This window comes from Protobothrops mucrosquamatus, unplaced genomic scaffold (genome assembly GCF_001527695.2).
Source record: "Protobothrops mucrosquamatus isolate PMUCROS unplaced genomic scaffold, P.Mucros_1.0 scaffold4469, whole genome shotgun sequence".
Lineage (NCBI taxonomy): Eukaryota > Metazoa > Chordata > Lepidosauria > Squamata > Viperidae > Protobothrops > Protobothrops mucrosquamatus.
This window is the reverse complement of record NW_015390377.1, coordinates 67,215-80,934: the sequence shown is the minus strand read 5'-3', so window position 1 is coordinate 80,934 and position 13,720 is coordinate 67,215. Positions and strand designations below refer to the sequence as shown.

Genomic DNA, 13,720 nt, shown 5'->3' with positions numbered 1-13,720 from the left:
GTGGGTGGATGGATGGATGGATGGATGGATGGATGGATGGATGGATAGATAGATAGATAGATAGATAGATAGATAGATAGATAGATAGATAGATAGATAGATAGATAGATAGATAGGTGGGTAGGTGGGTAGGTGGGTAGATAGATAGATAGATAGATAGATAGATAGATAGATAGATAGATGATAGATAGATAGATAGATAGATAGATAGATAGATAGATAGATAGATAGATAGATAGGCGGACAGATAGACAGACAGACAGGCAGGCAGGCAGACAGACAGATAGATAGATAGATAGATAACCTTTATTGTCACTTTTTACTGTGGGCACAACGGCACACATTAAAAATGAAATTGAGTTGCTTGCTCTCAAAGTGTACACATACATAACACACATGGAGTGTCATGTTATGAATGGAGTGAAATTTGGAGTTTGGCCCCCTTTTGCAAAGAGGGAGGCCAGTGAAAGCCTCTCAGGTGGGGGAATAACCCTGTAAGATTGAGAAAGCTTCCCCCCCCCCCCGGCACAGGAAGTCCTGGACGTAACCCCCACAATTGGCACTAGAATTTCCACTGCTAATCAAGGCAGTTGTGAAGTCAGTCTTAAATAATTTTACGACCTCTTTTGCAGATGGTTGGTAAGCGAACCCCTGCGGTTGTTAAAATTTTCATGCTCAGTTTTACGACCTTTTGGCAGGGTTGTTAAGCAAGTCACCACAGTTGTTAAGCGAATCCAGCTTCCGCGTTGAATTTGCTTGTCGGAAGTTACCTGGGAAGGTTGCAGATGGGGATCACCTGATCCTGGGATGTGGCAACTGTTGTAAATACATGCCAACTTGCACAAGAAGCTTCCAAGGCTCCATATATTTTAATTTCTTGGGCTAACAGATAAAGTCTCGCATTAGATCACTGAAATCTAATTAGATCACAGCCTGGAGTAACCCTCTATGAATCCAATTAATCAATAAATAAATACACCTTGCAAGATGTGATCTGCTTCCAAGATGTCAGGAGAAGTTTTAATTTGATTTTTTGTTGGTTTTGTTGGGCAGGGAGGTGTCTGTCCTCGACCCATTTTAATTTAATTTAATTAATTTTTTTAATGAAATACTAACTTCCATTGCCTATCCTTCATGACGTAACCGCCTTGTGAAATCTCTCAGAACTGAAGTCTACCGTATTATTGTACCCTGCAGCCCAACGAATTGCAGCCAGGCCTTTTTTCTTTTTCTTTTTTTTTTCATTTTTCTCAATCCTCAATCTTATGCAGGTACTCCTCGACTTACGACGGTTCATTTAGTGACCACTGAAAGTTACAGCAACACCGAAAAAAAGGACTCGTGGCCTTTTTTCCACACTTACGGCCATCGCAGCGTCCCTGTGGTCACGTGATCAAAATCCAGATGTTTGGCATAAATACGAGGGACTCATATTTATGATGGTTTCAGTGTCCTGACGTCGCCTTTTGCGACCTTCTGACAAGCCAAGTCAATGGGGAAGCCGTGTCACTAACTAACCTAACAACTGCAGTGGTTCACTTAACAACTCTGGCAGGAAAGGTCATAAAATGGGGCAAAATTCACTTAACAGCTGTCTCACAAAGCGGCAGAAATGTTGGGCTCAGCTGAGTTCGTAAGTTGAGGACTATCTGTATACCATCTGCTATAGGAGACTAATATTGAGAAATCAGATTTGAGAAAGGAAGATGATGCACAGGATATTTTTCTAAGCGTGCAGCTGTCGTTTCCCCTTTTTTGGGTGTGGGGGGGGACAGTTCTGCTTTATGTAAAGCACCCAGTCACTGGAGTTGCCACCAAAAATGTTTTAAAAAAATAGAGAACCTGCTCTGCTCTGACATGTTAAAATAACTCCTCGTTATTTGCCATCCACCGTTTTGAAATGCAGTTGGGTTATTTTGCAAAAAAAGGGCAAAGTAAAAATTAATTCACAGGTACATCGCGCCTTGCAAATGCCAGCCTCAAATAAGTGACACCCAGCTTTCTTTCTCTTGACAAAAACTCTAAGCGACAGCTTGTATGTGTGAGAACATCTGGAGGTGATTTACTGTTTTTTATATATATATATATATATATATATATATATATATATATATATATATATCAGTAAATCACCTCCAGATGTTCTCACACATACATATATATATAGAGAGAAGCATGTCCCACATGGGTGTTCAAGACTAGGAATCTGCAAACAGAGGATTAATTGCTTGCAGAAAAGCCGCATCACAGATGCGGGATTTTTAATTTCTATCCCACAGTGGAAAGCAATCTTGGCTGTTAGAAGCCATAAATGTCCTAATCAAGTGACAACCTTAAATAATTTCCGACTTAGCAGCCACAGAGAGCTTGCTTCTGCTGAATCCAGTGCTATTTTAAAGGGAGAAGAATTAAGTGGTTTTTCTTTACCTTGGCTGGCATTGCGGTTTGGGATAGAAGTGGCCCCTGTTCTGAATCAGATTCTCTTTGTGTTGTTGTTGTTGATGATGATGATAAGGATAAGGATGAGAAGAAGGATGAGGAGGAGGAGGAGGAGGTGACAACACACTCAATTTCTAGCTTCTGTATTAATTTGCATCAGGCAAATTAATACAGAGCTGTTGGGAAAACTCAGCATCATAATGGGATGGTTTTCCTTATAAAAACCAGTTTTTGTCTCTGGCACATGGAAGCCCATCAGTTTGTAAGCCCACCTCTATTCTCAAAATCGTAAAGAGACCCCTGGCTTCTTTTCTCAACAACAGAGAAGAGTTTGGGCTCTCTCTTCCTGCCTCGCTTTCTCACTTGCAGCAATTTGTGTGTTTATTCGTGTCAGAAGCCTCACAATTAAAATAAGGCCTACTGCATGACATAAAATGCAAACTATAAAATACAAGGTTAAAATAATGTACAAGTTAAAACAGATCTTGCCCAGAAACGAGCAACATTGATTGTGTTCTGTCGCACTGCCAAGAGGTCCTCAAGGGTACAGTGATCGGGGCACAAAGGGCAGGTGTACATGTGTGTTGTCCGCGTGTCACCACAATCACAAAGGGCAGAAGCCACCGGATAGGCCCATTTGTTCAGAATATCTCTGGATCTTGCTGTCCCCGTGCATAGTCTATTCAACCATTTCCATACTTCCCAGCTTTTGTCAGATCCGGGTGCAGATTCCTCCGTTGCTTCCATCCAGGGTTGGCTTCCCATAGGTGCTCTCTGCATTTACATTCTTCAAACTCTTCTGTTGACCTAAGGAAGCTTTTCCTGGATTTTAATCTCTGCTGAGCTGGTTGTCTAGAATATAGAATATAGAATAATGGAGTTGGAAGGGATCTTGGAGGTCATCGAGTCCAACCCCCTGCTCAGGCAGGAAACCCTATACCATTTCAGACAAATGGCTGTCTAATCTCTCCTTAAAAACTTCCAGTGTTGAAGCACCCACAACTTCTGGAGGCACATTGTTCCACTGATTAATTGTTCTCACTGTCAGGAAATTTCTCCTTAGTTCTAGGTTGCTTCTGTCCTTGCTCAGTTTCCATCCGTTGCTTCTTTTCCTGCCTTCAGGTGCCTTGGAAAATAGCTTGACTCCCTCTTCTTTGTGGCAGCCCCTGAGATATTGGAACACTGCTATCATGTCACCTCTTGTCCTTCTCTTCCTTAAACTAGACATACCCAATTCCAGCAACCGTTCCTTATATGTTTTATCCTCCAGCCCCCTAATCATCTTCGTTGCTCTTCCCTGCACTCTTTCTAGACTCTCAACATTGTTGCAACGACTAGATATTCATGATCGGAGCGTCTCTCTGCATGCCGCTGCTTCTCTGCAAACAGCGGGCAGGGCAATGCCAGCTAGGCAGTAGATCTTACCTAGAGGAGTAGGTTTAAGGCAGCAGGGTAGAAAGATGGGTTTAAGTCTTGCAGCAGTGGGGCAGAAAGTTTGCAGTTTGGTGTCCTGGGAACCTCCTGGTCCCTGCTTCGGACCGTCATCATCCCTTTGTCCACATTTCAGGGTTGAGCAGCATCGACAGCTGCCTGATTCTGCAGGGTCTTCATTTCAAAGCTTCAAATCACCCTCCCAGCTTTGGGGGACATTTTAAAGGGTTACAAGGAGCAGGAAGTGCATTTGCAACTTCTTGGGAGTTTCACCGATTCCCATAGAAGCCTCTCCATGGCGCCGAAGCGTAGCTGCTACTACGAAACAGCATTCACGCAATACAGTAGGAAAGAGCAGGGCTTTTTGTTCTTCCGTTACAGGTGGTCCCCGGCTTAGGATCCCAACTGAGAGCAGAATTTCTGCCGCTAATTCCAAGGAGTTGGTAAAAACGAATTGCGCCCAATTTTACCACTTTTTTTTTGCCGTGCTTGTTCAGCGAATCGCGGTGGATGTTAAGCGAATCACGAGATCTTTGCGTGAATCCGGCTCTGCCCGTTGACTGTGCTGGCCAGAAGCTGACTGGGATCATGGTGATCACATGATCCTAGGGCTGTCGTAAATCCGTGTCAGTTGCCAAGCAACCGAATGTTGATCGCGTGACCCTGGGGATGCTGCGTTGGGGGTTAAGGGCAAGGACTGGCCGCGAGTCACCCTTTTTTGGCACCATGGTAACTGTGAACGGTCACTAAATGAATGGGTTGTACGTCGAGGATTACCTGTACTAAGGGTTAAGCCAGCCAGCCTTCAGAAACCCTTGGCACACTTATCCCTAGCCAGATATGGGCGTGTTCTCTTGTCATAGCCAAGCAGAGCTGATTGGGGTGTGAAGAGCTACCATACCTGTTTGTTTAAATATAAGTGGCTTAACCTAAAACGCGAACCACACCGCTAGGATAGGGGAGAAGATCGAATCTTGCAAGCTTCAACGGCAAGTTCTTACTCCGGCTTAGCAGGGGCTCTTTCCCGCTGAACTTAACTGAACCGATGGAGCGTTTTGCATATTCAGAGTGAAGCTCGTGCAGACTTTGCCCTTAGCTAGAAGTGACTCATGCGGTCCGGTTGAGCCAACTGCACGGACCCCATCCACTGTGGCTTGTTCACTGGATTGGGATTTAGCAAGTGGTGACAGCCCAAGCAATTACGATTTGCGTGTTTATGTGATTTCTCGCCAGCTCCTTTTGTTAAGGAGCTGGAGGCTCTATTTTTTCTACACAACTACAATCGTGCATTTTGCATTGGCCCAGAGACACCACCCCCCCCGGGTCTCCTGCAGAATCTGAGTCTCCATTCTCTTGGCCAAGCACCTTCTCCGTGGTTTTATAACTACCTGCAAGGTAATAGAGAAGCTGTGGTCAAAGTGAGCAGAATTTCTCTCTCTCTCTCTCTCTTTTTTTCTCACAAAACCACCAAGTTCTGTGTCTATTGTTACTTCCTCAGGTACACTAACAATTCTGGGTTGTGGTGTAAAAAAGCCAGAATTACCATGAAGTGCCTTTAAGGTTCAGTTGGCTTGGGCAAATGCTTCTTTCAACCAGCACTATTTCTCTTCTTAATGCAGTATTATTTCTGGGGTCCTTAGTGCTCTCTGAGCTTGGTGATTTTCTGCAGATGTTTCATTACCAAGCTAGGTAACATCATCAGTGCAAGAAGGGAGTGGAGTTGTAGCACTGATGATGTTACCTAGCTTGGTAAAGATATCTGCAAGCCTCCTCTTCCTCTTCCTCTTCCTCTTCTTCCTCTTCCTCCTCCTCCTCCTCCTCCTCCTCCTCCAATCCTCCAACCCTTCTAGCACAGATAATGTTACCTAGTTAGGTCATGAAATGTTTCCAAGAAAACCACCCAGCTGAGAAAAAAGCTCAGTCCAACCAGTGAGCTACAAATATTCTTTTCTATCGGTCCAGTATTATCATTTTTGCATCACTCAAAAGTGTTCAAGTTAGAACCAGCATCCGTTTTTTTGGTAAGGCTCATTCTCAATTGTTTGCCTCAACCCTTAAAAGTACACACTTAATTGTGGCATGTTTGGTTTCCTGGAATTGTTGGGTGGTGTTCTTTCCTATCATTCCTCCTGTCACTTATCAACCTTGGCAAAAAAACAACAACAGTTGAGTCTCTCTGATAAAGAACAAGCAGCTCAAAACAACTTTGACTGCAACACTGACTTGATAGCTAGAAAAATGACATTTTTTACAGTTTTCCGAAGAGGTGGGTGCCATGACACCATGTTGGTTTCACGGGCAGGAGAAGTGAGGATTTGCCCTTTGGATTCGCCTTGGTCTGTAAAGGAGGTTGAATCCCCAATTCAGTTTTAGCCCTGGGGCTCCAGCTTAGAATCAGCCAGGAATCTTGACCCATAGGTTCTGTGCCTGGCTGAGGAATTCTGGGAGTTGAAGTCCACAAGTCATAAAAGGGCCAAGTTTGAAGAACCCCTGATTTGAACAATAAACATTGCAAGCTTTAAACGCCCTATCGAGTGATAAATGTGAGTTATTTCTTTCATGCGCGCGCTCTCTGTCTCTCTGTGTCTACGTAAAGATGCAAATAAATAAAAAAGACCATGATGTTAACTCCCTCTTTTTTGTTTGTTTGTTTGTTTGTTTAAATATCAGATTTTTCTACTGGCTTGTCCACCCTGCCATTTCGCCATGATTCTATTCAGGTAAGTGAGTTACCACAAATAGATCGTTTAAATGATGACCGCTCCTGTGGCCTGGTTGTCTACATCAGGGCTTTTCAACCTTTTGACCCATTGTACCACTTTTAGGATATGGCAATATCTGAGTACCACCAGTCCCCTAGCAAGGTGTCAAAAACTTGATGACCTCCCTCCCCAAAAAGAAAAAAAAGTGATAAAGTACAGGTAGTCCTCGACTTACAACAGTTCGCTTAGTGACTGTTCGAAGTTACAATGGCACTGAAAAAAGTGCCCCCCAAGCCACATAGTTTTCTTAGCCATTTATCCATCGTACAGTTTAGCTTCCAGATCCCTTATCATCTTTGTTGCTGTTCTCTGCACTCTTTCTAGGCCTTTGGCATATAACTTAGCTCCTTCCTGAGAAAGGACTGCGTTTTAAGAAGCCAACTTGCTAACCGAGCCTTGAAAATACAAGGATGTGGTCTTTAAGAGGAAGAGACGAAGTTAGAGGATGGCCCTAGTGCAGTGTTCCTCAGCCTTGGATCCGCTGGGAGTTGAAGTCCACCATCTTAAAATTGCCAAGGTTGAGCAATGCCGCCCTAATGTCAGCCCTTGGAGGTAGGCCAGGTCAAGCCACAGGCAGGCTGGGATTCCAGGAATGTTGTTTTATTGTTTATTGTTATAGGGCCATTAATGAATCTTGAAAGCTCTTCACATCTTCACTGCATACTCTTAGAGGACGAGGAGGTCCAAGAGGGATGGTCCTGAGTCTCATACTTTCTCGCAGCTGAGTAACCACTTTACCTATTCCGCCCACATCTCAAGGGCGGATCTAAATTCCTCTGCACTTCGGTGGACTTTTTGATGGTGTTCTTAAAAGGACTCCTAATGGAAATGCCTGGGCTGTTTTTGTCTCAGTCATTTAAGAAGCAGGCGATTGAACTGAGCCAATAAAAGTTTGCATCTGGACTTGAATTTGTAAGCCAGCAGGTGGTGAGGAAAAGAACAGTTGTAGAGGTTAAGGCACTAGGCCAGGGCTTTTCAACCAGTGGTACTGGCAGGTGGTACGTGACCACCCTAAAAAAAGTGATAGTGGGGGAGGGGAATGAGCTGAACCGGTGGCAGCACCACACAAGCCTGAGCGAGAGACGGCTGGAGCTGCAGGGCTGTCAGGGCTCAGTGGAAGTGCCAGGATCAGTGCCAGGCTCCAGCTGGAGCTCAGCACTGATCCTGGCGCTTCCGCTGAGCCCAGAAGAAGCACCGATCAGCTGGAATGTTGCAGCCTCTCCAGGGTCTTGTGATTTACATTCAGATGCTTGGCAACTGATTCATATTTATGACGGTCACAGTGTCCCAGGATCATGTGAAGTGACCAAAACCTGCTGCAACCACCCAGCAGACGGGGGGGGGGGGGAAATAAAAACCAAACACCCCCCACCCCACCCCCGCTGCCAATCCTCAGCAGAAATGCTCACAACAATGAAAACCTCGGACAGGAGGAAGAGCGCCGCTGGGCGGGCAGGCAGGTGTCTTGCTTGGCTGTGGCTTGGGGGGCACTTTTTTCAGTGCCTTTGTAACTTCAAACAGTCACTAAGAGAACTGTTGTAAATCGAGGACTACCTGTACTTTATCACTTTTTTCCTTTTTTTTTTTTTTTTGGTCATCACGTTTTTGACACCTTGCTAGGCGACTGGTGGTACTTGGATGTTGCCATATCCTAAAAGTGGTACAATGGGTGATAAAGGTTGAAAAGCCCTGCTCTAGGCTACCAACCGGGAGACTGTGAGTGCTGGTTCTGCCTTGGGCTAGATGGGTTACCTTGAGCCAGTCCTTCTCTTTTGGCACAAGCAAGCAGACAACGGCAAACCACTTCTGAAATTTTGCCAAGAAAACTGGCAGAAATAAGATAAGATAAGATGATAAGATAACCTTTATTGTCACTTTTTACTGTGAGCACACTGACACACATTGAAAATGAAATTCGGTTGCCTACTCTCAAAAGAAAGCATATATCTGCCCAACCCATACATAACAATATAATAATAACAACATATAATAAGAGTCAATTTGAATATTGGTTAAGGCACCAGGCTACTCACCAGGAGACTGCGAGTTCTAGTTCCATGTTAGTCACAAAGCCAGATGGATAATCTTGGGCCAGTCGCTCTCTCTTCACCCTAGGAAAGAAGCAATGGCAAACCACTTCTGAAATCTTGCCAAGGAAGAATAATAACAACACATAATAATAAAGAGTCAATTGAAATACTGGTTAAGGCACCAGAACTACAAACTGGGAGATTGGGAATTCTAGAATCTCATCTTAGTCACAAAGCCAGCTGGGTGACCTCGGGCCAGTCCTTCTCTCTCATCCCTAGGAAAGAAGCAATGGCAAACCACTTCTGAAATCTTGCCAAGAAAACTGGTAGGAATAATAACAGTATATAATAATAAAAAAGAGCCAGTTGGGCTACTGGTTAAGTCACCAGGCCATAAACTAGGAGACTGTGAGTTCTAGTCCCACCCTTGTCACAAAGCCAGCTGGGTGACCTTGGGCAGGGTTTCAAGCTGATCGTTGTAAAAGAAGATGGTCTACCGATGGTCCTTCAGACTGTTCTTCTAATGGCAGTCTGTGGTTCAACCTTCTTTTAGAACCGGCGGCAACTGTTGTGAATCGCCTGCAACAGACATCCTTACGCTGCAAAGGTGTCATTTGTTTTTTTCTTTTGGTAGGTTGCAAATGCACATGCTGAATGGGGCCCTTCTCGCTCTCCTGTTTCCTGTGGTTAACACTCGATTGGTGAGTTAATCTCAGCTTGCTACTGGAAAGGAAGGGAGTACACGCCTCTTACAAAACCACGAGTGACAGGTTTAATTTTGATAGAGTGATTCCTTGCATGTGACCCAGCAGTGCTGTCTCCATCAAACTTTGCTTGCTCGCTTTTTTTTCAATGAGTCCAGGTAAAAGTGCGCATCAAGCAAAAAGTTGTGCACATGTGACAGTTACCCCAATTGGCAGCTCACCTTATCTCAGAAGTTGAGGATCTTTGACCTTACAGAGTCATTAACACTAAAAAGCTGTCAATGCAAATATAGCTCCTTTTCCACTAAGAACCTTCCTGTGTGCATCAAATATTAGCTTACATTTCCAGGGTTATCTGAGGTGCTTCAGAGTAGTTTATTTATTTTTTATTATCTACCATTTAATTTGAATGCACAGCTTGGTGTACTTTTTTTTTTTTTTGCTAATGTGGGTGTTGTTTTTTTAATTGGCTTTTGGTGCTTTATTTTTTGTGTAATAGTTGCAAGAATGTTCTCACAAAATTCTTTACAAGGTCTTTCTCTGACTGTCCTGCTTAGAGGAGAAGGAGTGGCAGAACCTGGGGGTGGGGTTAAAAGAGGAATCAGCCTAGCATCCTTACGTAGCCACAAGTGAACTAAGTCCAACTCCCTTTTGATTTCCATCAACCCCTATTTAATTTCTAGCAAATGCCAACTTTTAGTTGAGAATATTCCGGTGCGTAGGCTGTTTAGCAATAAATTAGTTTAACTGGATCTTCACTTTTGGTCCTAATCTTTCATCCCCCACATCAAATTAAGAAATTAGCCTCTGGGAAGAGCATAGGAATCCTAAACTCAGGTGTCCCCGGGCAATGACATAGAGTCGGCTAATTCTTCCATCACAGCAGACAGTCTTTGTGCTCTCTTGGCTTAAAACACCACACTATGAGGAGACCTAATAGCCATACCCCTTGGCTGTCTGGTTATAACTTATAATTAATTCTACACTGTGTACTTTAAGCATGATGTGTTCTCCCTTAAACTGCTGACTCTGTTTGTAATCATAGTCAAATTTTATTATGGGTCAATAATCCGATTCAGCATCTGTGTCTCTCTCTCTCTGCATCCATTTCCCCATCCACAAACCCACACACCCATTGAAACAATGCAGAGAAGATTAGCCTGGCTTTGATTTTAGAAATTGTGATGTGTCCCTTCCGCATTAGTTGTTTTGGGAGGGGGTGAACATTATTGTGACAAAGTTGAGGTGCACTCGTTAAAATGTGGAGTATTCTGCTTCATTGCAGAACAGTGCATGATGTTGATCTGTTATCAAAATAATTAAAGTGGTGTGACAATCAGGCCCTGGATGGAAGAATGCCTATTCAAAAACAAAGTGCCGTTGTTGTCATCCGTTGATCCTTATCACTATGTTGATCTGATTTATCTCTGGTCCAACCAGGGTAATCCTATGGTGGTGTATCTCAGTCAGCCTTTTTTATTTTGCTTTCTTACTCAAGTCTTCACACAATATTAACAGAATAACAGAGTTGGAAGGGACCTTGGAGGTCTTCTAGTCCAACCTCCTGCTCAAGCAGGAGACCCTATGCCATTTCAGACCAATGGTTGTCCAGTCTCTTCTTAAAAACCTCCAGTGATGGAGCACCCACAACTTCTGAAGGTGAAGCTGTTCTACTGGTTGATTGTTCTCACTGTTAGGAAGTTTCTCCTTAATTCCAGGTTGTTTCTCTCCTTGATTAGTTTCCATCCACTTTTTCTTGTTCTGCCTTCAGGTGCTTTGGAGAATAGGTTCAATCAATCAGAACAGAGCTGGGAGGGACCTTGGAGGTCTTCTAGTCCAACCACTTGCTCAAGCAGGAGACCCTATACCATTTCAGATCAATGGTTGTCTAGTCTCTTCTTAAAAACCTCTAGTGATGGAGCGCCCACGACTTCTGGAGGCCAGCCATTCTACTGGTTGATTGTTCTAACTGTCATTAGACTTTAATGATAGTGTCGAATGGAGAAAACCCAGGAGTTGTGTGGCTAGGTGGTGTGATCACGCGATGTCACGCTTTATGACTGCATCGCTTAACAAGGGAAATTCCGGTCCCTATTACCATCATTAAGTGACGGCTAGCTGTTTTGGGATGACCGTCTCCCAGAGCATAGACAGGACTCCAGCTTGAAAGAAGGCTGTTTTATCTGCTTTGGAATCTGCTTGGACGATATTCTGCCTTTGCACCAACCACAGGAAGAAAGACGTTGCAGAATCAAAAACATAAAATCGGTTTGAAGAGCAGGCACGTGGCAGTCCTGCCTTACAAAGATTCGCCCGGGTAATTTAGCTGCTTAATCTCCCCAAATCTTCTCAAATAAAGCACGAGCTGGATCAACCCGTGCCTTTCTTCCTAATCCCACTTTTCCTGTGGAATGGCTTTCATTAGAGCCAAAATCCTCCCTGGTTATGGAAGCCGACGTTTTACACGCCGTCCGCTTTGCATAAGAAAGTCCGTTCAGAAGCTTTTTGCATAGACGAGAGCAAACTTGTCTGTATAAGCAGTCGGGTTTAATATATTTCTACTTGGGCTGTTTCTATTTTAAAAAGCTTGCCAACGCTTTCAACAGCAGGAGATATACAAAGTGTTGCTCAAATGAAATATTAGCCACATTTAGCATCTGCAGTCTGTCCTCCGGCATTTCCAGATGCAGCAAATTCTCCTGGCCCTTGGAAATCTTGAGCCTGCCTCCCAGAATAGAAGGGACAAATTTATTAGTTTTCATTTCTCCTGTTTTCAGTTGTTCCATTTGTCATCTTCGCATTTTTGTTAATGTTTTCCTGAACGTTGTTCCTGCCATTTGAGGGCAACTCTTTTCTGATGTAGGCATGTATATACACAAATCTGCCCCCCCAACACACATACACATCACAGGATATACTTGTGAGCAAATTTCTGTAAAGCAGTACATTCATACTTGATCCCCAATTTGTCATACCCACTTTCCTGTAGGCAGGATACACAATTTTGTGTATGTTCTTCGATTGAAATGCAATTTTGTTGTGCAAGATTGGAAGGAGTGTTACTTTGGAGCAGTGATTTGAGCTGCAGTTTGCATCTTGAGGTCAACATACAAAATTAAATGAATTGGTCTGTTAATTCTAAAGGAAGGGTGGTTATAAGTGGAGACGTCAAAGTCAAATTCTATATCAATTTAGCAATATCCCATTTGACAATAATAAGCTAACCCTGCCTATTAAGGATGGGATGAAGTCTCTCTCTCTGTGTGTATGTGTGTGTGTGAGAGAGAGAGGGAGAGAGAGAGAAAGAAAGAGAGAAAGAAAGAGATAGAAAGAAAAAAAGAAAGAGAAAGAAAGAAAGAGAAAGAAGGAAGGAAGGAAGGAAGGAAGGAAGGAAGAGAGAAAGAAGAGAGAGACAGACAGACAGACAGACAGACAGACAGACAGAAAGAGAAGATGTCAAAACTACCTAAATGCTATACAGGTAGTCCTCAACCACAACTGAGCCCAAAATTTCTGTTGTTAAGCGGGTTTTGCCCCATTTTACGACTTTTCATGCCACAGTTATTAAGTAAAACACTGCAGTTGTTAAGTTAGTAACCTGTTTGTTAAGTGGATCTGGCTTCCCCATTGACTTTGCTTGTCAAAAGGTCGCCAAAGGGGATCCCATGATGCCGGGACACGGTGACCATCATAAACACGAGCCAGTTGTGCCAGCATCTGAATTTTGATCAGGTGACCCTGAAAAACGGTCATAAGCCACTTGGTAACTTTGAATGGTCACTAAACAAATTGTTGTAAGTCAAGGACTATCTGCATGCGAGTTTGGTTTGGTATAGTGCATGGTCTCATTCCAAAAGAAATGAAACCTAAAACTTACAAACTACACTGAATGGGTTTTCCAAATATTTAAGACTCTAGAAAGAGTACAGAGAAGAGCAACAAAGATGATCAGGGGACTGGAGGCTAAAGCATATAAGGAACGGTTGCTGGAATTGGGTATGTCTAGTTTAATGAAGAGAAGGACGAGGGGGGACATGATAGCAGTGCTCCAATATCTCAGGGGCTGCCCCAAAGAAGAGGGAGTCAAGCTATTCTCCAAAGCGCCTGAAGGCAGGACAAGAAGCAACGGATGGAAACTAACCAAGGAGAGAAGCAACCTAGAACTAAGGAGAAACTTCCTGACAGTTAGAACAATTAACCAGTGGAACAACCTGCCTCCAGAAGCGGTGAATGCTCCAACACTGGANACGCCACTGAGAAATATCTATTGCTTTTCTGTAACGCTAAAGCGCACTAACCCCAGTCTCTAAATATCTGGTGGGAACTGCTTAAACTTGGACAGTCTTTCTCAACC

The 13,720-nt window shown here is 43.6% G+C and overlaps 1 protein-coding gene across 1 annotated transcript in view; it reads left to right on the top strand.

Annotated features, from left to right (window-relative positions):
* TMEM164 (transmembrane protein 164) overlaps positions 1-13,720 on the top strand; it is a 39,147-nt gene that overhangs the window by 16,333 nt on the left and 9,094 nt on the right. The window contains exons 4-5 of the mRNA XM_015828408.1: positions 6,541-6,590; positions 9,297-9,363. Of these exons, the coding sequence (XP_015683894.1) occupies positions 6,541-6,590; positions 9,297-9,363 (117 nt within the window). The remainder of the gene's footprint in view (positions 1-6,540; positions 6,591-9,296; positions 9,364-13,720) is intronic.